The sequence below is a fragment of the Physella acuta genome, unplaced genomic scaffold, assembly GCF_028476545.2.
Source record: "Physella acuta isolate Inbredline_101_S28 unplaced genomic scaffold, ASM2847654v3 ptg000222l, whole genome shotgun sequence".
Taxonomy (NCBI): Eukaryota; Metazoa; Mollusca; class Gastropoda; family Physidae; genus Physella; species Physella acuta.
Window position 1 is genome coordinate 36,144 of NW_026731741.1, and position 26,930 is coordinate 63,073.

The 26,930-nt window shown below is 37.4% G+C and overlaps 2 protein-coding genes across 7 annotated transcripts in view; both read left to right on the forward strand.

Annotated features, from left to right (window-relative positions):
- The first annotated feature begins 101 nt into the window (after positions 1-101).
- On the forward strand, positions 102-5,949 carry LOC131937789 (insulin-induced gene 2 protein). 3 transcript variants are annotated; one of them, XM_059295425.1, is made up of 6 exons: positions 102-370; positions 3,402-3,605; positions 4,063-4,187; positions 4,646-4,812; positions 5,100-5,208; positions 5,394-5,949. In XM_059295425.1, the coding sequence occupies exons 2-6, from the start codon at positions 3,425-3,427 to the stop codon at positions 5,436-5,438; spliced, it is 627 nt and encodes a 208-aa protein (XP_059151408.1). In that variant the 5' UTR covers positions 102-370; positions 3,402-3,424; the 3' UTR covers positions 5,439-5,949. The 3 variants fall into 3 exon arrangements, with proteins under 3 accessions (XP_059151408.1, XP_059151410.1, XP_059151409.1); XM_059295427.1 differs by having other exon boundaries at positions 5,100-5,199; XM_059295426.1 differs by having other exon boundaries at positions 102-290.
- Positions 5,950-17,961: 12,012 nt separating this feature from the next.
- LOC131937793 (methyltransferase-like protein 27) overlaps positions 17,962-26,930 on the forward strand; it is a 29,495-nt gene continuing 20,526 nt past the window's right edge. Inside the window, exon 1 of one of the 4 annotated variants that reach the window (XM_059295438.1) lies at positions 17,962-18,053. The gene's annotated coding sequence lies outside the window, so the exon portion shown is untranslated. Of the gene's footprint in view, positions 18,054-21,461; positions 21,527-22,985; positions 23,055-26,930 lie in introns of those variants that run through there. The other 3 variants (XM_059295434.1, XM_059295433.1, XM_059295436.1) reach the window with 3 other exon arrangements.

Sequence of the window (26,930 nt, forward strand, 5' to 3'; positions counted from 1 at the left end):
GGGGGGTTCCGACCTTATTCATTAACATATATTTTATAAAAATAACCTTAGCATGTTCTTAAATACTCCATTCTGATTGGTTCTTTCATGTCAGCCGAGCTACAAGAGTTCTCTATGGCGTGATAAAGTCGGTCAGATTTATCTTACGATGTGTTTGTTGTCAGCTGTTCTTCGACATAGAGATCTAAGTAAAAAGTATGTTGTAGTTCTGAAGTAATCATCATTTGAGATAAACTCTCAAACATTCCATTATTTGACGTGAAGCGTTTCTTAAGGAGCTTCTAAACTTGGTAAAGTGTAAACAATATTGACGAAACTAACACGCAGCCGACCAAATAACACAAGTTCACAACTGAACTTGCCTTGGCTGGTAAATTTTTTTTTATCGAGTCTAGAATCTAGAAATCTAGAATTAGATCTAGAGTAAAGTTCCGCGTGAGATCAAAACCTCGGTGGGATCACATTCCTGTTTATCGCTTCGTATAATATTTGTTTGGATGTTTTATACGAAACTACCAATATCTGCTGTAAACATGTCCATTTCTAAATATATCCAGGTCAAATTCTTTTGTTTCCCTCCTTCTGGAAGACTAGTTTTTAAATTTTCAAGTTTCGAGGTATGACGTCGTTGGCCATTCTAGTTCCCCCCTATGAAAAGCACTAGGTCCCGGATGAGATGAATAAAACCAACCAATCAAAGCTTTTATAACTAGGTTAACTATAAATAGCTTCTATTTATGTGCGGGAAACTGAAAATACTGTAGTTAAGGCTATTAAAACAATCTTGGAGGTGAAATGGGGGTGATCCCAGCTGGGGTAACGATTTTTGTGTTTTAACCTCACTGGGTACACCTACGACTTGAGCTAGACTAGGCTAGATCTAGATGCTCTATATTTCAAGCTAAGCCTAGAATCTGTATACTTTCTATTTTTTTCTGTTGTTTTAAATTATTTCAATCATCTACCTCTTCTAAATCTAGTTTGTATCTCTCATCCAATCATATGTTAAGCAAATGTTAAGTTATGTCATGTTAGTGATTGTTACGTCCCTTTGTTATGATTGTTATAGTTGCGTCCCTTGAGTCATCACTGGGTCATCCGTAATGTGTAGTTAATAAATTTAATTAACATGTTTTTTATTTGGTTTTGCAATCTATTAATTAATTATACAATCAACAACACGTTTAAAATGTGTAAAATGTTAATTCAATTGTTAAAATTGGATCAAAACGTAAAAAATACGCTAGTGATCCCAAGCAGGGACAGGTGATCTCAAGCAAAAAAAAAAGTGGGAAAAGTTGATCCCAAGCAGGTTCGTCACTAAAACATGAATATCTCAAATACTATGCGTATGAATACAAAATACTTCATGCATATTAGAGTAGAATGGCAGTGGAGTAATAAAGTACTTTCGGTTTGTTTCTGTGTGAAACGGTTACAAAATAGCGCCCGATAAAAATCGGGAGTTTGGAATTTTTCGCTATGCGTGATCCCACGCGGAACTTTACTCTAGTCTAGATTCTAGATCAAATTAAATTAGAGTATTGTATTTATTTTTTAGTTAGCCTAATATTCAAGATCAAGCTCTAGACTAGGCCTAGAAGAATCTGATCTAGACTCTAGATCTAGATCTAGATTCTAGAATCTAGTCTAGATCTAGATCTAGATCTAGATCTAGATCTAGATCTAGATCTAGATTTGATAATACTAATTAAAAATTATAGAAACTCCATAGGCAGGGCACATAGTTTTTAAGTTTTTAGTACATAGGCCTACTGAATACTTAACATTTTAACTTAAGTTACTTTAACATAGAGATCTAAATCTAGACTAGGTCTAGTTCTAGCCCCTACCTCCAAAGACCTAAAGCCTAAAAAAGTTGTCCTGTATAACCTCAACTGTCCTAAACTGAACTAAACTCATAAATTTTATATAGGCCTAGATCTCTAGATCTAGGCTAGCTAGATCTATCTAGATCTAGATCTAAATGCAAATGGCCCAAATAAATAATTCTCAACTAATAGATTCTAGTACACAATATATAATATATATATATATATAGTATATAGGCCCTGGTAGATCTAAATCTAGATCTGTCTCATTTCTCACTCACTCATCTAACTAATCTATTGGTACTGGCTGTAGTATTGTGGTATAGCATGGTTGAGTGGTTGGGCAAGCCCAAAAATCTTGAGTTTGGATCTCGAAACTGCTTGACATCTCTGAGTCCACCCAGATCTGATGAGTACATGACTTATGTTAAGGAAAGTAAAGGCCACTAGGAATAGTGCTGACCACACTATCCTTTCATGAACTCTATTTCATTAATAATGTGTCCTTTGGACCATTAGGCTGGACGGGGAATTTTACTGTGTTATCGTTTGCATTTTACTGTTTATCATACAATTTATGACTAATACTAATACTATACTTTACTATTAATATTAACTAGATATACTAGCCCTAGGGCCTATTAAGTATATATTTATAATATAGTCTAATTTAAGTTAAAGAACCAGACCAGCTCTATTTCATCTGACTTGGAATAAAGACTGCTACATATGCATTTTAAAAGAGATCTTATTATACTCTAGTTTGAAGGTTATTTAAAGTGAGAATTTTGTCTGGAGTTGAAAACAAATTTTAAGTAGGCCTACTTTGAAAACTACACAGACTGCTTGAACACATTTGACCTGGTACATGACCAAGATGATCATAAAGTGCTGATCATCACAAACAAGCTGCTAGAGCTGAATACTCCAGATTTGCTGTCCACACATTTTAAAGTAACATTTTTTGGCAAAAAAAAAACAACAAATTCCTAGAAAAAGAATCCAGAGAAAGGGTTGGATTGAATAGGAGGGCACAAGCTGCATAAATTACCTGCCAACATGACCAGGGGCCACTAAAGTAGAATCCATAAGACAGGCACAGGAAAGGCTGTCCCATCTGGTAAAGAGAACTGGAGGCAGACAACATGTAAAAGAATCTTGTGTGGAGTCCAGGATAATGTTTTTTTAGAACTGCTCTCATGAAGCTGCATTTGATTTCCTCAACTAGGTCCACTAAAATGCTTCAGACTATATCAATAGCCTATTTACTTCATGCAGATATAGCTAACATGTTTTTTTAGGCCTTTAGTAACAAGATATATCACATTCATTTAAAGAAAAAACCACCAAAAGCTTCAGATTTCCACATAAGACCACAATTCCTAATACCCTTCTGCTCTTTTTTTAATTAGCCATTCCCACATTTTATATTGCAGATTATCATTCTTATGGATGATACGTTAGGGGGTTGGGTTTAATCTCTGTAATAATCGACAAAATTATGTGGATATTGTTAAGAAAAATTCTTTTTACTACAATATTTTAAAGATTATTTTTATGTATCCACAGATTGTTAGAGAAAGAAGGCCAAAATGGGCAGTTTAAAAAGCTTAATAGCAAGAGGATCTGTACTATTTTTTATTGGGGTATTTTTTGCCCTTGTCCTCAACTTACTGCAAGTTCAGAGGCAGGTTACAGTATTTCCGCCTGAGGTGCTAGCAAGTTTATTTTCATCTGCATGGTGGGTTCCACCTAGTTGTGGCACAGCTGCAGGTACTAACTGGTTTTATGTAATTTTTTTTTTTTTTTTTTTTACAGTATTGATACTCTTTTTTTTAAAGTCTTATCTCAGTCTGAGAACAAATGGACACAATTCAGTTTTTAATATTCTTTCCGTTTTTTTTTTATAATTATGTTAATAAATTGTAGACTAAATATATAGATCCATGTGTATTTTTTTCTGTGGAAATATTTTTTTTAAAGAAACTATAGAGAAATTATTTTTTTTTACCTCAATTAAAAAAAAAAACAATTAAAAAATATAAATGTAAACTAAATCAGAGAGAGCTATTGAAATTCTGCTTGAGTAATTTTTAAAATGCAAGAAAAAATAATATAATTTTAAAAATTAAGATCTTTCATGTTTTGACAAAAAATTTAAACTTGTTATTATGTGAAGTATGGAGTTGTCATTTGCACATTGTTTATTTTCATTATTTTTTCTTTCCAGCTGTTATTGGACTTCTCTATCCCTGCCTTGATAAGCAGCTTGGTGAAGAGCTACGCTACAAAAGAGAATGGAGCAGTGTGATGAGATGTGTCGCTGTTTTTGTTGGCATCAATCATGCTAGTGCTGTATCCTTTTCATCATAAAAACTTTCAGATTATAGAAATAGGATATGAATGAGACTTGTAGCCTAGTTAAGCAGAAGTATGTTTATTTAAACATTTGTGGGACAGAGACAGGATGTTTTGCTAACATATAAGTATCAAGTTCAAATCCTGTGTTCATGTTTGGATAACGTCCCTGAGTCATCCAGCTCAGATGGGTAACTGACTCTTATTAGGGAAAGTAAAGACAGCTGAAACTACCCTGAAAGTTGAAAATATGAAACAAATAAATAATTACTAATGCCATATACTAAATCTTATTAATATAATGTATTGTTTTTTAACTCCATTGATATTGGGTTTTTTAAAAAAAAAAATTTCCTCCTGTTTCATCTTTATGATAAGACTTCCTTTTAAACATAAGTGTACTGATATTTCTCTGTTGGGTAAAACAATTGTGATTTACCTTAATTAAAGTTTAGAAAATTGATTTTGCCAACAACATTCAGCTGTCTGTCAGTCTAGCAGCCATGTCTATAGGGCTGTGGTGGCTGTTTGATCGCTCTAGGTCTGGTTTTGGATTAGGTGTTGGAATTGCAGTATTGGCAACCTTTGTTACCCAGCTTCTAGTCTACAATGATGTTTACAGGTAAGATGGCAGTTAAATATAAGATGTTGATAGTTTTAGTGTTTGAAGTGTTTAAATTTAGTGGAAAAGGATTATGATTTAAGAGATTTAAAAAAGCTACTTGTATTACACTTCCTGAATTTATAAACTGTTAAAAATATATTTGTTTACATTCTTTTGTGATAGTAATTGGTGTTTTCTTTAATAATTAAATAGGCCTACACACATTGTTTAAAAGTTTGGAGCCTATATTTTTTAATTCAAATTATTGTTACTAGAGGATTTACAAGATATTTTCTGTTTTTCAGATACACTGAGCCAGATTTTCTGTTTGTGCGCTCATGGCTGCCCTGTGTCTTTTTCTCAGGAGGGGTAACTATGGGCAATATTGGCAGACAGCTCGCCTCAGTAAGTTCAGTAAGTGTTTCCTGAAAGGTTTTTTTTATTTTTAACTCGTTCTTTGTTTGCCTTTGGCATTTTAATTGTTTTAATCTGAAGTTATTTGTCATTACATTGACATATCATTATAAAGTATTAATTTACTTCCTCATTGCTTGGATTTAAGTGGATGTCTGACGTATTTGTTTCCCTCCTCCTTTTAGTATGATAGTGAGTCTTCCGGCGAGCAGAGAGTGAAACAAGAGTAACTACACCCAGATACTTCAGTCTTAAACAATAGCATTGTCTTGTAAGTTGCACCGACGGCACTGCGAGATTTTCTCAAAGAATCACTTGTGGCACTTCCTGGATACTTCCTATGCAATACATAGACAGATGTTTACAGTAATCCATGGTGCACACACATCCTTCCACAGCCTCATAAACCACTTTATATTATAACATATTGTTATTAAAGTTTGGGGTCATTGTTGCTATCATTGGGTTAGACTTGGATACGGTTCCTATTTCATAGAGTTGGTCTCTTACGTTCATGATTTGAATCTTCGTTTCAGATGAGATACTGGCCTTTTGAAAATATTTATGCCCAACAATTTGGACTTTACACAAAGTGTTTTGTTTACAAATTTGTGGGTTAACTCGAGTTCTTAAACCAAAGTTGGATACATTTATTGGTAATGGCTGCAACTTGTCTCAGCAGTCTTTATTTTATAAATTATTGCAGTTGTCGAACTTGTATGGTAAAAAATTTTTTTTTTTTTTAATGGGTACAATATAACACATTTTTCCCCAGTATTTTCCTTGAATGCCAAAATGAAAATGTTTATAAGATTGAGGATTAGGTAAAGCTTTAAGCTCAGGTGTTTTGTTTTGAAAAAAATGTATAATTCTTACATAGTCCATTGTTCTCTGAATTATTCTACCATATCATTTTTCTGCAAGAAAAGCTGCTTTTTTGGTGGAGTATAAAAAAAAAAAAATTATTAAAGATATTGTATATTGTCATATTTTGGAAGTAACTGTTAAGTTTTTATAATGAGAGATACTAATTGCATTTATTAAAGTAGAAAGTTAGTCACATTTCATTAAATCATTTCTTTTAAAATTTTCAACTAATTATTCCCCTGAAATATTTTAATTGAATTTGTTGTTATATTTTTCCATTCATTTCTCACATAGTATAAGTTTTAATTAATACTTGGGTGTTGGTCTTGAAGGCATGAATCAGTTACTCCCCTTTGCTTGATTTGTTAACTGTTACATTTTGTCTCACACATGGGAAGATAATTTTTCTAGAGATATAGCTTTTCCAAACACATTTTTTAGGGCAATTTAAAACAAAAATTGTGTTAATTGAGTAAAGTTTCAATTCTTATTTACTTGAAAAATCTAATTTTTTTGTCTGGATCAAGTTCAAAATATTAAATAGTGAATTGTTTTGGGGAAGTGCGGCTTAAAACGTTTAACACAAAAATGTTTCGATCTCTTTTAGCTGGTCAAGTTAAATCTCTGGTTTTGAGAACATTAACCTGTACTGTTTCATTGAATTACATCTCCCATATCAATCTTTTAGCCAATGTTTGTTAGTATGGACGCTACGTCCTACAACTTTCTAAGCCCATTCTAAACCATTTCACACTTTGACATTAATAGTTTTGTTAACCAAGAAATATTCTTGATGTTGTATATTTGGTATTGGGAGTTTGCTGTTTGTATATTGCTGTTGTACATTTAGTATTGAGGAACTGCTGTTCCACATGTTAAAATTGATGAGTCTAATGAAGATCCCTGTGATTGCAATACAAAATCTGAATCTTATACTCTTAAATGTACATATAAATTTAATTCCAATGGAATTAAATGAAACTTATTTTAAAATATATTTGGGCTAACCACTGAGACTTTTTTTTGGGCAGTGTATTTATAAATTAACTTAAAAAAATATTGTTTTGAAAATGTTTTTATTACTATTTTTGAAAAAAAAAAAAGATGTACACTATCTGGTGTGTCAATTATGTGAAAAAATGTTGTCTAACATGTTAAAATAGGTGCTGTGTATGTAGAATGGTGTTTCTAATGTGTTCATGTTGGTGTGTATGTAGATTGGTGTGTATGTAGAGTGGTGTTGTTGTGTATCATCAGTATGAGATAAACCACTAGAATTCCCTGCAGCATCCATCTCTCATATTTGTCATATCATCTTCAAAATCTCTTGTAAAAACAAGTGTCGTATCCAAACAACACAGATCTGCTCTTGGTTGGAGATGTTTCCATTTACATTAATTAATTACCCTTTGGAAAATATTTTTTAGTCCCCGTTTTAACAGAAAAATTGTACCATTTATAATTTCCCTTAAATATTTTGTTAATACCTACCTTCTAATTTAAAAAATTGATAACCTCCCTTTTACTTAGTTGATTGGTTGTAAATATTTTCCATCAGGGTAAGATCACCAAAACTACTGTTGAAATATTATTTATTACTTGGTTATGCTCTGTATTTATTTCAGCGAAAATAAAAATTTAAAGAGTATAAATTGAATTGTTTTACATTAAAAGTTGTATGTTAAACGGAGATGATCTAAGCTGCAGCCATTGTGTATGAAACATCATGGAATGTTTGATGTGGGAACCACGTCTTGTAAATATATAAATACTAGATAAATGGCCCGTTGAGGAAGGGTACAACGGGCGCTAGGCTGATAGTGCTGTCTCTTTTCTCTAAACTAAAACCATCCCACCCCCCCCCCCACACACCCCCACCCCCCCCCCACCCCACACACACCACCCCCCACCCCCCACCCCCACACACACCTCCACCCCCCACACACAACCCACCCCCACCCCCACCACCCCCACCCCCCCACACACCTCCCCCCACCCACCCCCACCCACCCACCCCCACCCCCCAAAAAAACATGTCTACCGTCCCATTCAACGAAATATAATTATATACTTTTTCCAGTGTCCGCCCCCTTCCCGAAAATTCTACCCCCGCCCCCGAAAACCTCAAGTACCCCCTGCCCCTCTCCGGGGAGGAAAAAGTCTGAAAGAAACACTGGTGTCGCGCTTAGCCACTACGCGAAGAATTGCATTAAAGAAATTGCGAGAAAACCACTTTTTAGATTAGACACATTAATTAGGTGGTAATTTTATTATAGAGTATCGATGAGGAAACCACCCCACCCCACCCCCCCCCCCACACACACACCTCCACACACCACCCACCCCCACCCCCACACACACCACCCCCACCCCCACCCCCCACACACCACCCGCCACCCCCCCCCCCACACACCACCCACCCCCACCCCCACACACACCACCCCCACCCCCACCCCCCACACACCACCCGCCACCCCCCCCCCCCACACACCACCCACCCCCACCCCCCACACACACCACCCCCACCCCCACCCCCCACACACCACCCGCCACCCCCCCCCCCCCACACACCACCCCCCCACCCCCCCACCACCCCCCCCCGCCACCCCCCACCTCCCACCCCCCACCCCCCACTCCCAAAAAAATCATGTCTACCGTCCCATTCAACGAAATATAATTATATACTTTTTCCAGTGTCCGCCCCCTCCCAGAAAATTCTACCCCCGCCCCCGAAAATTTCAAGTACCCCCACCCCTCTCCGGGGAGGAAAAAGTCTGAAAGAAACACTGAAACCAACCCACCCCCCACACACCACCCCCCACCACCCCCCCACACACCACCCCCCACCACCCCCCCCACACACCACCCCCCACCCCCCCCCCCCACACAACACCCCCACCACCCCCCCCACACCCCCACCCCCCCCCACCCCTCCACCACCCCCACCCCCAAAAAAAACATGTCTACCGTCCCATTCAACGAAATATAATTATATACTTTTTCCAGTGTCCGCCCCCTCCCAGAAAATTCTACCCCCGCCCCCGAAAATTTCAAGTACCCCCACCCCTCTCCGGGGAGGAAAAAGTCTGAAAGAAACACTGAAACCAACCCACCCCCCCACACACCACCCCCCCCCCACACCCCCCCCCCCCCACACACACACACCCCCCCCCCCCCCCCCCCACCCCTCCACCCCCCCCCCCCCCCCCCCCAAAAAAACATGTCTACCGTCCCATTGCAAGAAAACCACTTTTTAGATTAGACACATTAATTAGGCGGTAATTTTGTTATAGAGTATCGATGAAGAAATTTCTTTTGAGTTGGGGAGGGGGCGGGGGGGGGGCTCAGACGTTCTTACGCGGGGGGTGGGGCTTCGCCCCTACCCGAAGAATTGTATGCAAGAAACTCTTCACGCAAACCATTTAGATTAGACAACATTTCCTTTTTATTATTCCATGTTTACGCGATAATCAATGACGTCAGTGCACTAAATGTGGCGACGTCATACTTCGTCTTTCGTTTCACTGTGAGAGTTTTTATTTTCCTTATGTTTTCTCTAGAGCGTTCTTGTCAGAATTTTTGCTTATGTTTTCTCTAGAGCGTTCCTTTTTTGCTTATGTTTTCTCTAGAGCGTTCCAGAGCGTTCTTGTCAGATAGATAGATACACAGACAGCGAAACTATTAGTATTGATTCCTTATGAAATAAAATACTAAAAAGTCAAGATTTCTATGTTCATTATTTTTTTTAATCATACAGTGTGAGAAAGTAATTATGTGTACTTTTTATAAGATTAATTGTTTTTTACGGAATGAAGTTTAAAAAAAAAACCCACTTAAACAAGATGTATCACTCTTGTGTGGCATAAAATGTATTTACTTTTTAAAAGTTATTTCCCTTGTTTAGTCTAAAACTCGTTTTGTTATAATCATGAGACCTACTATTTAATTAAAAACGCATTTACTTTAATTGAGATTTATTAAAAAAAAACATTACTATAGTAGGTGAAATATATATATATATATATATATATATATATATATATATATATATATATATATATATATATATATATATATATATATATATATATATATATATATATATATTGATTTTTTTGTTTCGCTTTCGATCGTAGTTGCATCTTAAGCCAAATACACGAACACTGTCGTGCATAGGATCCCTCTTGATAGGATACCAAATCTAATTTTCCTCTCGATAGGACATATGGCCGAGTCAGCAGGATTATTTTTCGATTGGGCCTAGAAATAGTTTTAAAGACCAGAATCTCTTCCCTCATCCCCCCCCCTCCCCCCCTTTCCAAGATATGATTAGTATAGGATTGAAGGTAGAATCATATTTGTATTAGTTTTTCTTCTTCTCCCCAGTATATTAGCAGTGTTTCCTTCAGTCATTTCCCCCCCCCCCCCCCCCCGCCACGAAAAGATGCCTATATGCCTGAAAGAAACTCTGTTTATTAGCAACATATCACGGCCCTTTATAGTATTATATATATATATATATATATATATATATATATATATATATATATATATATATATATATATAAGTATTTTGATTTTGAAATTTTACCTCACAAACTAAAATTTAGTTTAAAGTTTGCAAGAATCAAACAAACCTCCTTTCTCACGATCAAATCGATTACACATCATTTACGGTTTAAATCTCAAAGGATTGCACATCATGTATATAATAGACAGCATTCGCGATGAAATATCGCCTGTCATAACTCATTGTTGAATAGCTGGCTATAGGCAAAGAAATCATTCTAGAAATAATTGCCTCGCATAGCAGGATTGTTTAACTCAAGTCATCTGGAGTGGAACACCTGCTTGCTTTTTAGTTGATTAGGCACAACCATTGTGTGAACAGTGCATTTGTCATCAACATTCTTTGTACACAAAACAAGACGCACATAGGTTCTAAATTGTGTTGTATATCTTGTTGAAATATAGCATGGGCGATTGCTAACCCCAAAAATGTACTTTAGGTACATGAGAAATTTATATAACTTCTCTAAGTCTGCCCAGCTGAAATTGGTACCTCACATCCGCAGAGCTTCTCTCAGCTGTAATGGGTGCCTGGCAGATCCGCATAGATTTCCTCAGTCCACCCAGCTCCAATAGGCACCTGATATATATATATATATATATATATATATATATATAATTATATATATATATCTTTCAACAACCGAAACCACTATTTTTAAACAATATACAAAATATATAGGACAGAAATAATCTGAAATAATTGAAACTTTCACCTAATGAAATATCAAAAAGGATAAAGGAGCGAGAATAACAGACTGAGAAATAATACACCACACCACAACCCAAGCCCCACATCATCCGTCCCACACCCCAACCCACCCCGATTACAGCACGACACATCCCACTACAGCTGATTGCACAACCCAAACATCACCCCACCAACCCCAAGATCCACACACAATCAATCGCCCTGCAACATCACTCATTATACATCCACACCAACACACAAACACAACACATACACGGAGTAGGACTATACCAAGCCCACCCCACCCGACCCCAGGAAAAATATTGTTGTTAGATTTACAGTTGTCTCGGTGAATTCACAAGGATCACATTTTTGTGTGCAAAATAATAATAAAATGTAAACGATTTCTCATGGCTTTCAACCCTTATGCTTCGCTGCGTTTCCAATATGTCAGATAGTAGAACTAATAACACTGTCCTTACATAAGCCGAGGTCAAAGGAATAGGTAACCATTATTTTAACCCCCCCCCCCCCCCCCCATTGAACGTTTGGTGTGGAAGGGTTACGGTTGGGTACGACATGGTCAGGTGGGATAGCGCATTATTACTAACGAGCCGACCCGCGGCGTATTATACGCCGCTATTTAGTTGTTTTATTTTCTACTTGTCAGTAATTCATAATTTGTGAATTCGACAGTACCAATGCTGCCACTGAAAATATTTGCTTTAAAACACTATCAGTTGCCTCCCCTAAGTTTAAAATAGTTTCAAACTAAATGATATGCCCCTAATAGCCGTCACTAAACCCGGCTCTACGATTGTAAACATTTAGCGTGAACCACAGCTCACCAGACCATGTAGGGGTGGGGGTGATAGGGATATGCCTAGAGAAGAAGAGAGGGGGCTGCTAGGCGCGATAACAGCTTGGTGTTTTCTATGGTCTCCATGAAGAGAATTTTATATATATAGATAGATCCTAAAGTCCCGAATTCAGATCCTCTGGCCAATGAGACTCGTTAGCTCGAGACAGCAACCCATCTAGGAGAGACAACTTTAAAATAAAACAAAACAACGGCAGCCTTTATTCTTAGATGGAAGAATAGCAGGCTGAAATACGAGTCAACGGGATATATAGCGCATAACTTGTATACACGAAAAACTTTATTAAAATAAAAAAAACGAAGAACAATGAAAACAAAATAAAGGGCCTGAAACCGAATTCACACGATTTGTTATTACGTAATAGAGACAGGATCCTTTCAAGTGCCTGGCAGTTTTCAAGTGCCCCCCCACCCTCGGAAAAAATAGACAAAAAAAAAAGAAACTCATACCCTGATCCACGAAACTTTCAAGATTTATCCCTCGTCGTGTTTCTGATACAGATGTTATCTAGTGTACAGACCTCAAACTTTTAACCAAAGATCTTGAACGACTGTGACACCAAGTATCCGAGCAACGCAACATTTCTTGTATTTGTATTGCCTTGTTGTATAGGGCGGTACCGAAACAAACACTGCAGTTAATACTTAATCAAGATAAACTGTTACACGACTTCAACAATGTAATCTCTGTTTGTTACATTAAAAATTATTACATCCCGTTAAAAACTTGATATTTCTTGATAACCTAAATAGGGCTACGAAGTTAAATTATGTCTACATTATCTTTGAAAATTACCAAACTGAAATGCCTTTATTAGTACAGTATGTAATTTACTGACAAATAAAAGAAACCACGGTTGTGCAATTGATATTAACCAGTGTACCATATATACAGATGAAGAAAGACGCATGGAGTATGATAATTTTATGGTATTTAACTTGGGTTTAGCAATATGGACATATTAACAAGTTTTGTGATGTATACGTTGGTGTAAGACCACTTATGTTGGACCACATCTATTGTCAGTCAACAACTAGTGTAATACAGCGATATATATATATATATATATATATATATATATATATATATATATATATATATATATATATATATATATATATATATATGTGTGTGTGTGTGTGTGTGTCTGTGAGTGCATATGTGTGTATGTAAGTATATATGCACTTACGTATTTATTCTGTTCCACGTATTGCTATGGACAAGGCAGGCTAACCAGTAGGGTCAATTGCTCTAGCTTCATTTTTTTTAGCATTGCAAAGTATTAACGAAATTGCTGTCATTATTGCTCATTATGAATTCCAATCAGTGTCTATGGTCAGTGCTACTGTCCATTTAAATTTATTCTAGCAGGCATTTAGTAAATTTAATATCTATTTTAGTCAATAAATCGATCGGATTACCCAACAGCACATGCTAGATCTGTTACTCATTTCATCGCCATAAAAAAATAAGACAAATAAAAGAAAACCAACTGAATATTAACGAAACCATGGTCTAGATTATTTTATCGACATCTCCCCGAATATACCGTTCTGGTGAACTTAGTGCTCTTTGATGTCACCGATAGGAGTGACTTAATTCAAAACGTTAAGGACGGGAAATTTGATAGCTGCTTAGTCGAGTTTCTTAACAAGCGCGGTGTTGACTTTCCATCCGGGTTTATATATAACGTGCATTTCCGCTGAGTTCAAAAAGGGTAAACGGGAAGGGATTCGTCTGTGTGTATGCGTCTGTTGATGTGTGCGTCTGTGTGTATGCGTGTGTTGATGTGTGCGTCTGAGTGTATGAGTGTGTTGATGTGTGCGTCTGTGTGTATGCGTGTGTTGATGTGTGCGTCTGAGTGTATGCGTGTGTTGATGTGTGCGTCTGTGTGTATGCGTGTGTTGATGTGTGCGTCTGTGTGTATGCGTGTGTTGATGTGCGCGACTCTGTGTGAGAGACACGATATTAATACGTTTTTACCAGCAGTAGTACAACTAGATGTGAATGGTATTCATGCCAGTATATTTAGCGTAAGAATTTTGACAATGTTATAACATTCTATTCCAAGGGGGTATCCATAAATGACGTCACACTCGTAGGAGGGAGGGGGGTGGGGGGGGGGGGTCCGACGGTGTGTGATGAGTGTGAGGGGGGGGGGGGGGTTCAGATGGTGTAACGTCACACTTTTGCATTATAAAAAAGCAATTTTAGAAAACGAGTTTTAGCCGTTATTTCGCGTTTTAGAAAACTGTTTTAATAAATTGTAACATGAATTGATTAAAATACTCTATGTTGACCTAGTTCAGACAAGATAAAAAAAAATATCGATGTTTTAAGAAAAATTCAACTTCAATTTTTTAGGGGGTTTGTAGGCTGAGGTGTGACGTTATTTTAAGGGGAGCGGGGTCTGGCTTTCTGTCACGATGTGTGACGGAGGGGAGGGGGGGGGGAGGTAAAAATCGTCCAAAAAAGCTTGACGTCATTTATGGATGACCCCCCCCCCCCCTCAAGTATAAATGGTAGGAAACCTTTTTTCTCTTCAAATCTGGGCCCACGTACGCAAATCCAAATATGTGACATGCACACGTTTATTTTAAAGTTTTAACAAAGACTTGAATTGCTGTAAAATCGTGATTTGGGGAGGATGGCTAATTAATTATCTCTGCTTGGATTATGGCCAGTTTTGGGCGCCATTTCTCGTGCCCGTGGTGAAGTCCTGAGTGGCCCAAATAAAAATTGCATTGTTTCTGCTAGATCATACAAAATTAAATGTAACAAGATTTAAAACTCTGCTTACATGTATGTATTTCATATAAACAAAATGTAATAATACTTTGATAAAGGTAGAATTTAAAAAAAAAAACACAAAAAAACAAGAAATAGCATGGAGTCTACTAATCAAGATCTAAAAGGATCAAAGTGTTAGAATGTACAAAGAAAGATGTGATTTTTAAATTCTTAGAATCTACTTATTCATCTAATAAGTAATATAAAGAAACGAAAACAAGAATATAATAACCAAGATCAAATACAAACAAACATAATTTCTGCTAGAAGGAATTTATATAGAAAATATATACCTATACCAGTGTCCGCACCCAGGAAAATTTAGTCCCCACCCCCAACGAAAATATCATGTGCGCCTCCCTCCCCCCCCCCCCTGGGAGAACCCCCCCCCCCCCCCACTGCAAACAAAGAAGTAATCCACTTACAAAAATCGAATAAACACAAAGAACATTCCATGCTTGTAAAACTAGATCACTAACCTAGTTACACGACCTACTGTTTTCAAAGTCCCAATTAATAGTAAAGTCTGGCTGAAGTAGTGTTAATTGACCGTTAATTGCACTAGAAAGATTCCGAGAGTGGAGTCAGCGCTATCAGTGAAGAGAAGTATTAAAAAAAGATAATTTGGCTATCATGTTGGTGAGACACGTAACCTTTTAAATATTTTTTTGGTTCTATAAACTGGTGCTAAAAATTAATTCAACTGACATGGGAATTTTATTCAGTCGAAAACAACAATAAAAACAACAAACAAAAATAATTGATAGAGTAAAGAAAATACTCCCCCTTCCCCTCGTCACACACACACACACACTTTCAAGATATAACATAGCGATAAAATAACTCATGAAATAAATGTTGTATAAAAATTGTTAAAGTAGATCACACAGTAAGAGGTAGTTGGGAGGTGTGTAGGGGAGTGAGTAGTGGGGGTGGGGTTTGACATGTATGAATAATGTATGTATACATTTTGTATTAAAAGACATTCTCATTTAGCTAGAACGTAAATTTTAAGAGTTGTAGTCGAATCTTATTTTTTATAGTAAAAGGAAGATCATGTAGGTTGGAGGAGGTGGAATAAAAGGCTTTTTGTAACGAACTGTGACTATGTTTGACCACAGGTTTGAATGTTAAACGGAATGTTGAGCGTTGTCATAAGTATAACTTCCAGTCCTTCGCAGAGGCGTAGCGAGGGGGGGGGGGGGCGGGGGGGGGGAGGACATATGTCCCCGGGCGCCGACCTTAGGGGGGCGCCAAATTGAAAGTTTGAGGGGGGGGGGGTGCAAATGAAAAGTTCGAGGGGGGGGGTGCAAATCGAAACTTTGAGGGGGGTGCAAATGAAAAGTTCGAGGGGGGGTGCAAATCGAAAGTTTGAGGGGGGGGGGGAGCAAATGAAAAGTTCGAGGGGGGGGGGGGGGGGGGGGCGCAAATCGAAAGTTTGTCCCCGGGCGCCGGGAGGGGTCGCTACGCCTCTGGTCCTTCGAGATGATCTAAAGCCTAGAAGTAGACTTAACTTTTTAGCGCAATTTCCATTCTGGAGAATTGCGATTATTAACTCGTCATTTCTGGGAATGGATGGATGGATGGATGTCCGCAGCTTTAAGTCGTATCCCCTCCTCAACGAAGCAATATCGAGGACTAGTTCCAAAAGCAAATATGTTAAGCAAGTTCCAAGGATGATTGTGGGCCAAAAAAATTCCCGGAATTCCTTCCTGGATTTCCGGGAAAAGCCAAAAAACCTCGAACAAATGTAGTTTTTGCTCCATATCTCGGCAACCAGACCACTTAGCGACTTGAAACATTTACCAATCGATTCCTGCCATAATTTAGACCAATATTGCCGAAGAAAGTTTTCAAAAATATCCTTTCGTTCGGTCACAAACATTTTTTTAAAATTATTTAAACTGAGCATCTTGTAGGCCTAGGATGATATTTTAAACTGAGCATCGTGTAGGCCTACTAGAAGAAGCGAAGCGGTGAAGTTCCAAACCAAGCACACCGGCTCAGGCAGTCGCTAGTGAGAGGTAACGTCTACTTGACGCATGTTAATTAACGACATTGCGCTTAAATTGTCACTAGACTTTTTATTAACTTGTTTTTGTGTGTTGCCCAAGTTATAGTAAGTAAAGATTCTCTCTCTCTCTCTCTCTCTCTCTATTTATAAATACATATAAATATATATATATAAATATAAAATTAGTTCATTAATTCATTCGGTCATTAATTCAGTTAATCATTAATTCGTTAAATCATTAAATCATTAAATCATTAATCAATTAATTAATTAATCCATTCATTCATTTATTAATTTATTAATTCTTTAATTCATTAACTCATTAACTCATTAATATTGTTGGCTCTAGAATTGCTGTGTAATGTGTCTGGAAATCCTAAATTAATGTTATCCCCCAACCTTTTACCTAATATGTACACAATGACAGAACATGTTATGTAATAGTTCAGGGGTCTCCAAACTACGGCCCGCGGGCCGGATACGGCCCACTAGGCCCTCTCATCCGGCCCGCGGCGATCTTTTTGTCCACGGAAAAAAACGTTTGTTGGTGATGGCTGAGGAACTTTGCTCAGAAAAATCAAAGACATGTTTGGAATTAACTGGCCCCCGAACTGAAATTTGATAGTTAATGCGGCCCTCGGACTGATAAATTTGGAGACCCCTGTATAATAGTTGAACAATACCCTGACTTTTTACGTAATATATGCACACTCCCTCGAACTTATCGATTTGCCTGACCATCATTTTTAAATACCCGTTGACAATCTTCACAACTATATTTTATGGCATGCCTAAAATCGACGTAGAATGCGTGAGAAAGCAATGAGAATAAAAAAATGGCCTTACGTCACAATCTTCTTTTGGAAAAAAAAAAGCTGAGGTTTACCGTACCGTACGCAACGCGGACGGTTGAGCGTTGTAAAAATACAACTGCTAAGTAGAGCTTCATGTTAAACAATTGACAGTAGTTTCTGACGCTTCTATCGGGACCGCGTGAAGGTACGGACACCCTTAGATGCCGCTCAAAAAACTGGTATGTTTGACTCTTGTTCTTGGCGTTATGCAATCGTAAGGAAATATTTGTTACGCAACCTAATTTATTATTACTCAACTCGTTTGATTGTATATTTAAAAAAAAAATGATGCACGCTTTAGCTGTCATACCTAAATGACGTCAAATAATTTGAGGGTTTTTAAATATAAAATACCAGACCCCAAACTTAAAATAACCTCAAAATATTTCGGGAGGAATGGGTTCCAACTAAAATAACCACCATTTCAAAAAAAAAAAAAAAAAAGAAATGTTTTTCCTTATCAATTTCAATTAAAAAATAATATTGGCATGTTTTGTGATATTCCAAATGTCCCCCTTCTCCTTCCGTCGGTACATCGTTGCAAAAATCTGGTCTCCTAATGTTTCTTTAACATTTAAAGATTCTAAATTTTTTTTTTATCTCGTATTAGAAAATAATATGCTTGTTTGATTCAACGTGAATTTTTTTCTTCAGGTAAAAAACTTTGTTCTGTTGTGTGTTTTATACTATGTTGTATGTAGAATATTAAATATTCTAAATGTATGTAGTAACTACCAAAATCCTAAGTAAACAAAAAAAAAAAAAAAAAACAAAAAAAAAAAAACGCCAATCTCCGGCATTTACAAAAGTTTAAAGGTTTAAAATATATTTCTTACACCGTACAGAATTCTTTTGTTGGTGTTCACTTTTTTGTTCACTTAAAAGAGTGGAGAATCATCAACTACGGCAGGCGGGGAGGTGGGGTTGGGGGTCGATGCTAATGTTAGGATCAAACCTTTAAACGCACATCTATTCCTGCGTGATTGTATAATTTAATTTCGATTCTGGGTGATGAAGGGAAAGGTGTGGTCAGCACTTTGCCCAGACGCCTTTACTTTCCCTAGCTTGGACCCGGATTCGAAGTCAAGACTTTCAGGTTAGCAGCCTAGCGTCCTACCGCCAAGGCCACGCAGTTCCAACAACTCTGGTTAAGCCAAGTTAAAAAGAAAACAATTCCCCTTGACAGTAGTAGACTTGCTTAGCAATGATTATTATGTTTATAAATAGAAATTCCTATTCTGTATTTGTTTTCATTTCTAAAATATGATTGATCACAGTTTTTTCCGGACCAAAGCCCACTTCGCCTATGTCGTAAGCGAATTACTGGGAAAATAAGATAACCGCTTCAGACTCTGTATTTCAATAGATGGGGAAAATATTTATAGCAGTTATAATAAAAGTCAATTATCTTTAATTAATTTATTAGATGTAAATTACATGTTACCAAATAACTCTTGTGCCCTTTGTTTCTCTGATGTGTGTTAAATGTTGTTTCGTATACAATAACCAAGCTGTAACTTTTTCGATTGACAAAATAAACACGGGAGTGATCTACCCTATACTTTCTTGAATATCTATATATATAATTCTCTTCTGGCAGACGCTAGAAAACAAGCTGTAAGCGCGCCCTACCACCCCACCCCTACATGGTCTGGTGAGCTGTGGTTCACGCTAAATGTTTACGGGTTTAGTGACGGCTATTAAGGGCAGATAATTTAGTTTGAAACGATTTTAAACTTAGGGAAGGTAACTAAGAGGAGGCTGCTTTCACGGGGGGGGGGGGGGGAGGGGGGAGGGAGGGTGTCCGGTAGGGGTTGGGGGAAAGGAGGGTGGGGGTAGTATCGTCCTCAACGACCTACTCATAGTGTTTTAAAGCAAATATTTTCAGTGGCAGCATTGGTACTGTCGAATTCACAAATTATGAATTACTGAAAAGTAGAAAATAAAACAACTTAATAGCGGCGCATGATATGCCGCGGGTCGGCTCGTTCTTACGTAAAACAACAGGGGATGGCAACTCGGGAAGTAGACATGATGTTTATTCCATTTTTAATTACTTTTTAAAATAATTTTTAAAATAGAATACAATTTCGTAGAAAAAAGAATTGTTCACCAAGTGAACACAAAACAAAATGTGTATAATAGTGCAGAATATTATTAGTACTTTATAAAGTCACATGCGTTTTTTGAGAAATCGGAAACAACAAAAATTACTACTTCCGGTCAACGGAAATTACTCAAAATTTGCCAAAAGGCAAAGAATTACATATTATTCTTACATGTGAAATTTCATTTATCTATCTGAAATAGTACTTAAGTTATAGGCTTTTGAAAAGTTAAAAAAGTTCTAATTCCGGTTATCGGAAATCGCTCAAAAGTTGATACTGATCTACGACTTTAATATAATACTTATATATGAAATTTCATCAACCTAGCTGTAACGGTACTCAAGTTATCGTTTTTACAGACACACACACACATACACACACACACAGACATACGGACAAAATTTCAAAACTATGTTTTTATTTGCAAATCTCGACGTTTTACACCTCCCTGAGTTGAAAAGTGACGCACAATTTCTAAAAAGCAACAGCATAACAAGCAACGGTTTTTTAAGGTGGATAGTTGGAACTATGTGTTACAGGCTTATAGAGTTTTTTGTTGTTGTTTTTTTTAAAGTCTCGCGGACTTCAACAGACACGTCTTAAAACTCAAATCACAAAGGTTATGGCATGCATCCAATTCCTTATGTTCTTGAAGTTACAAAACACGACGTTACTTCTTTCCTCTTAACATATAAAACCAGTCAACCGTAGCATCCTGTTTCTTTTCGTGTTAATGAAGCGATGACCGTGAACAATGACAGCAGACTTTGGCCTACGTAACAGGTTGGAGCTACCAAACAAGATAAAACTTGATTGTATTTTTTACAACATGAACTTCAGAATTTTACTTCACAATATCGTGATTTTAAAATGTATTAGACTACCCGTCATCCATTAAATATTTGTGGGTTTCGGGGGTCATCCATAATTGACATCACGTCTGTCACTTATTATCACAAAATAACCAGACGTCACATTCAAAAAGACGTCACACCTCAGTCGTTTTTATCTTTTAAAAACACCGATTTCTGTGGAGCATGGGTCTGACAACAGAATCTCTTCATGTGCTGAGGTCACAAAAACAGGTTAACTCTCTTTCACCCAGTGTTCCCCCAACTCAGACATGTTTTTGTCTTTGAAAACACAGATTTCGGCTGAGCATTGGTCTGACCACACTCTCTCTTCATATGCTGACGTCACAGTTGAACTACATAGGCCTACCTACCCAACTCTACTTTCCCTGCCCAGTGTCCCGCCAAGTCTCAGACAACATGTTTTATCGCTTATTACCCTAGTGTATGTGCACGGCTAAAATTGACAAAGAATGCGTAAGAAAGCAATGCTAATCAAAACGTCTAACTTCTCGTTTGGAAAAAAAAGCTGAGGTTTACCGTACCGTACGCCACGCGGACGGGCGAGCGTTGTAAAACTACTGCTAGACAGGCTAGGGAGGGCTTTTTGTTAAACAATTGACAGTAGCTCCTGACGCCTCTATCGGGAACGCGTGAAGATCCGGACACCCTAGACGCCGCTCTAAGTAACTGGTATGTTTGACTCTTTTTCTTGGCGTTATGCAATCGTAAGGTAATATGTGATACGCAACCTAATTTATTATTATTCAACTCGTCTCATTTTATATTTAAAAAAAAATATGTACGCTTAATTAAGGGGTCATGTCTAAATAACGTCATATAATTTGACCTGACTTTAATCACCGAATCCACCCAAGTCACGCGTTTTTAAATATAAAAAACAAGACCCAAACCTTAAAATAACCTCAAAATATTTCGACACACGCCTCTCTCTTCCAGGTAACTACAATTCCAACTAAAATAACCACCATTCCAAATAAAAAACACCATTCCAACTATAAACACCATACCAACTAAAATAACTACTATTCCAAATAAGAAAATTTCCCCATCAATTTTAATTATCAAATAATATTCGCATGTTTTGTGATATTCCAAATGTCACACCACCCTGATTTGAAAAGTGACGCACAATTTCTAAAAAGCAATAACATAACAAGCAACCGTTATTAAAGGTGGATAGTTGGAACTATTTGTTACAGGCGTATAGAGTTTATGTTTTTTGTTTTTTTTAAGTCACGCGGACTTCAACAGACACGTCTTAAAACTCAAATTACACAGGTTATGTCATGGATCCCATTCCTTATTTTCTTGACGTTGCAAAACACGACCTTACTTGTTTATTCTTAACATATAAAACCAGTCAACCGTAGCATCCTGTTTCTTTTCGTGTTAATGAAGCGATGACCGTGAACAATGACAGCAGACTTTGGCCTACGTAACAGGTTGGAGCTACCAAACAAGATAAAACTTGATTGTATTTTTCACAACATGAACTTCAGAATTTTACTTCACAATATCGTGATTTTAAAATGTATTAGACTACCCGTCATCCATTAAATATTTGTGGGTTTCGGGGGTCATCCATAATTGACATCACGTCTGTCACTTATTATCACAAAATAACCAGACGTCACATTCAAAAAGACGTCACTCCTCAGACGTTTTTATCTTTTAAAAACACCGATTTCGGCTGAGCATGGGTCTGACAACATAATCTTTTCATATGCTGAAGTCACAAAAACAGGTCAACTCTCTTTCACCTGCCCTGCCCAGTGTTCCCCCAACTCAGACATGTTTCTGTCTTTGAAAACACAGATTTTGTCTGAGCATTGGTCTGACCACACTATCTCTTCATATGCTGACGTCACAGTTGAACTATACACCTATCCAACTCTACTTCACCTGCCCAGTGTCCCACCAATTCTCAGACAACATGTTTTATCGCTAGTGTATGTGCATGGCTAAAATTGACGTAGAATGCGTAAGAAAGCAATGCTAATCAAAACGTCTAACTTCTCGTTTGGAAAAAAAAGCTGAGGTTTACCGTACCGTACGCCAAGCGGACGGGCGAGCGTTGTAAAACTACTGCTAGACAGGCTAGGGAGGGCTTTTTGTTAAACAATTGACAGTAGCTCCTGACGCCTCTATCGGGAACGCTTGAAGATCCGGACACCCTAGACGCCGCTCTAAGTAACTGGTATGTTTGACTCTTGTTCTTGGCGTTATGCAATCGTAAGAAAATATTTGCTACGCAGCCTAATTTATTATTATTCAACTCGTCTCATTTTATATTTTTAAAAAAAAATGATGTACGCTTGAGAGGTCATACCTAAATGGCGGCAAATAATTTGAGCGTTTTAAATATAAAAAACCATTACCCAACCTTAAAATAACCTCAAAATATTTCGACACACGCCTCTCCCTTCAAAAATTACCGTTCCAAAAAAAAAAAAAAAAAAAAAAAAAAAAATTCCCAATCAATTTCAATTATAAAATAATATTGGCATGTTTTGTGATATTCCAAATGTCCCCCCTCCCCCTTCTGTGCGGTACATCGTTGCAAAAATCAGGTCTCCTAATGTTTCTTTAACATTTAAAGATTCTAAAAATTTTTTTTTTTATCTCGTATTAGAAAAAAAAAAAAAAACAAAAAAAACGCCAATCTCCGGCATTTACAAAAGTTTAAGGGTGTAAAATATATTTCTTACACCGTACAGAGCTCTTTTGTTGGTGTTCACGATTTTCGTTCACTTGAAAAAGTGGAGAATCATCCATTACGGCAGGCGGGGAGATGGGGTTGGGGGTGGATGATGATTTTAGGAACAAGCTTTCGAACACACATCTATTCCTGCCTGATTGTATCATTTAATTTTGTTTCTGGGTGATGAAGTAGTGTTCATATGTTACTTGACTTCGGCATAAGAAGGGAATGTGTGGTCAGCACTTTGCCCAGACGTCTTTACTTTCCCTAGCTTGGACCCGGATTCGAACTCAAGACTTTCAGGTTAGCAGCCTAGCGCTCTACCGCTTAGGTCACGACGTCCCAACGATTCTGGTTAAGCCAAGTTTAAAAAAAAACATTTCCCCTTGGCAGTAGTAGATTTGCTTAGCAATGATTATTATATTTATAAAAAGAAATTCCCATGCTGTATTTGTTTTCATTTCTAAAACATGATTGATCACAGCTTTGGCGGACCAAAGCCCACTTCGCCTATGTCGTAAGTGAATTACTGGGCAAATAAGATAACCGCTTCAGACTCTGTGGTTTTTATTCGGCTATATTTCAATAGATGGGGAGAATATTTATAGCAGTTTAAAATATAAGTCAATTTAAATTTATTGATTAGATGTGCATTACATGTTACCATATCAGTCTTGTGCCCTTTGTTTCTCTGGTATGTGTTATGTTGTTTCCTAAACAATATCCAAGGTGTAACTTTTTCTATTGACAAAAAATCGACCCTTTAACAAGGGGTATGACGGTCTGGAGGAATTATGGGGAGGGTAGTTTTGTATGGGTTAGTGGCCATTAACGCCCAAGCTAAACCGGTGAATTTAGCTTTTAGGATGACTCGTAGCTTAAGGATTATCCTAATAACATATTATGAATATAATAAATAATATACATTAATATAATAAATGAATACAAGTCACATTAAAATTACACAAAAAATTAATACATTTGAAAGGTATAAAATACATTTCTGTTGGTAGTTAAATCCTACACTGATCAAACGATGCCAAAATTAGTCACATGATATTGATATTTACAAAACTGCTTGATGGCGCTACAAGACTAGTGATGTGACATGCTATTTATATTTTTTATCATGCCAAGGTGCCACACATGACCTTATTTACGTTAATATTTAATGTATCGTTGACACCGAACAAGGGACGATATTTTAACTAACATTTATTGGCAATCGCCTGGATTAAAAAAAAATGCTTCCACATTTTAACGTTGCTAAAGATACAAAAAACTAGTGAAGAGAGGAGCCATGTATAAGCAATACAGGGGTTTCATATTTGTATGTACAAGGATTGCTGTAGTCTTATATTACTACTGATCCCAACAAAATAAAGTTAAGCTACACCGAGTCCCTTAGCTGGATTAAGCTGATTTGTCTCCCTTACCTGAATCGTGTCCCTTTGTTGAATAAAGATAGGTTAGGCTTTGTCCCTTAGTTGAATGGAGCTAGGCTTTGTCCCTTATTTTTAGAAAAAAAAAAGGTGGGGGGGGGGTCTTTGAAATCACAATTAGTACCTACATTAAAATCATGCCCCCTGCCTCGTTACAAAGCAATTAAGCACACACCATCTTTTGTGTCTAATACCGTAAGCACACACAGCACTTAACAGCTGCTACTGTTTCCCTACCCTATATGTAGAAATATACCAAGTAACGTAGTCGCTTACTATCTCTCAGAGCTTTGGATTTTTCAATGCGAATTGAAATAGCAGGGACTTGGATAATGTTGTTATAGATAAGACTGTAACGAGTTGACCAGGTGTAGAAATAATGGATTAAGATTAAATGTATTACGTGCTACTATATTATGGACACTATTTATTATTAGTATAGCCTAACTAAGGGCTAACAGTATAGGCGACTTTGCCGCCGTAATGACGGGGACCCAGCAACAATACGCAACTGTTAAACTCCTTGGCAATATCACAATGGGGCATGTTGTATACCATAATGGGAAGAGCCAGAGGCGTTGCGAGGCGTGGGCGGAGGGTGCGGACCTCACCGGGTGACAGCAATAAGGGGGGGGGGGGTGACACCATGAGTTGCCGCACCGCATGAATTAATTGGTGGATTAATATAATGTGCACACAAACTGACACCATTAGGCGGTGGCATCAAGTGCAACTATGTATAGGCCTGTGTAGACCTTATATATATATATATATATATATATATATATATATATATATATATATATATATATATATATATATATATAGGCCTATATAATTATATAATATTTTTTGGGGGGTGGGGGTGACACCCTGAGTTGCCGCACCGGGTAACACCCGACCTAGCGACGCCACTGGGAATAGCTCTTTATTATTCATTATTTAGATGGTTCTATTTTCTCAATTTCCTTGTCTGAGTACGAATACTGTGGGTCAGGTTTGACAATCCATTCCTATTAAACACGCTCAATACGTTAACCTTTCTATATATGACGTTTTAGTAATAATCTGACCCAACACATAACCCAATAAGCTAACATGCAGTGACAAGCTCTGAAAACAGAAGTGCCTACTTTATGAAAACTATAGATTCTTTAAAACAAGAACTAGATTTATCATGAACCGTAAATTTTAAGTTCTCAATATTCCAAATAAAAACATTGAGATTTGTGTTGTTTCCAATCTCACCACGCAATCTAATGCCAATATTTGTTTTTCTTTTTTCTTTTTTTTTTAGACAGTTGTGTTCTGTATGGTTATGATTATCGATCGTTCTGTCTAAAAGCTCTCAAGTATGTCCTCTTTTGTTTTTGTTGTTCTCCACATGTCGGCTGGTGTTCTTTTTTTGGTTAGTAATCGGCGTCAACGGTAAATCGATCGGCCGCGTTAAAGACAGCAATCAGTAAAATAATACAATTCAACAGGTAGGATGGACGGAGCCACTTTTCTACCACGAATAAAATAAATGTGTCACATAACAATAGGCAATTCAACTGTCACGGAAACTAAATCACTACAGGAATCGGTTTTATAGTTAACTAGACGACCCCGTCTCCCGCGGGAAAACGGTATGTCGGCTACACTGAACAACACAACCATTTTTCCCAATATGCTCACCACTATTCTATAACACTCAGAGGCGTAGCGACCCTTCCCGGCGCCCGGGGACAAACTTTTCGATTTGCATCCCCCTCGAGATTTCGATTTGCACCCCCCCCTCAAACTTTCGATTTGCACCCCCCTCAACCTTTCAATTTATTTTTCCAACCCAATTTGGCGCCCCCTAAGGTCGGCGCCCGGGGACATATGTCCCCCCCGCCCCCCCCCCCCTACGCTACTGATAACACTTCCTCATGCTAAACAAATCCCT

Coding starts and splice junctions, on each gene's coding strand:
- LOC131937789 (XM_059295425.1), top strand. CDS start 3,425: ATGGGCAGTTTAAAAAGCTTAATAGCAAGAGGATCTGTACTATTTTTT. Junction 3,606..4,062: donor TAGTTGTGGCACAGCTGCAG/GTACTAACTGGT, acceptor TTTTCTTTCCAG/CTGTTATTGGACTTCTCTAT. Junction 5,209..5,393: donor AGCTCGCCTCAGTAAGTTCA/GTAAGTGTTTCC, acceptor TCCTCCTTTTAG/TATGATAGTGAGTCTTCCGG.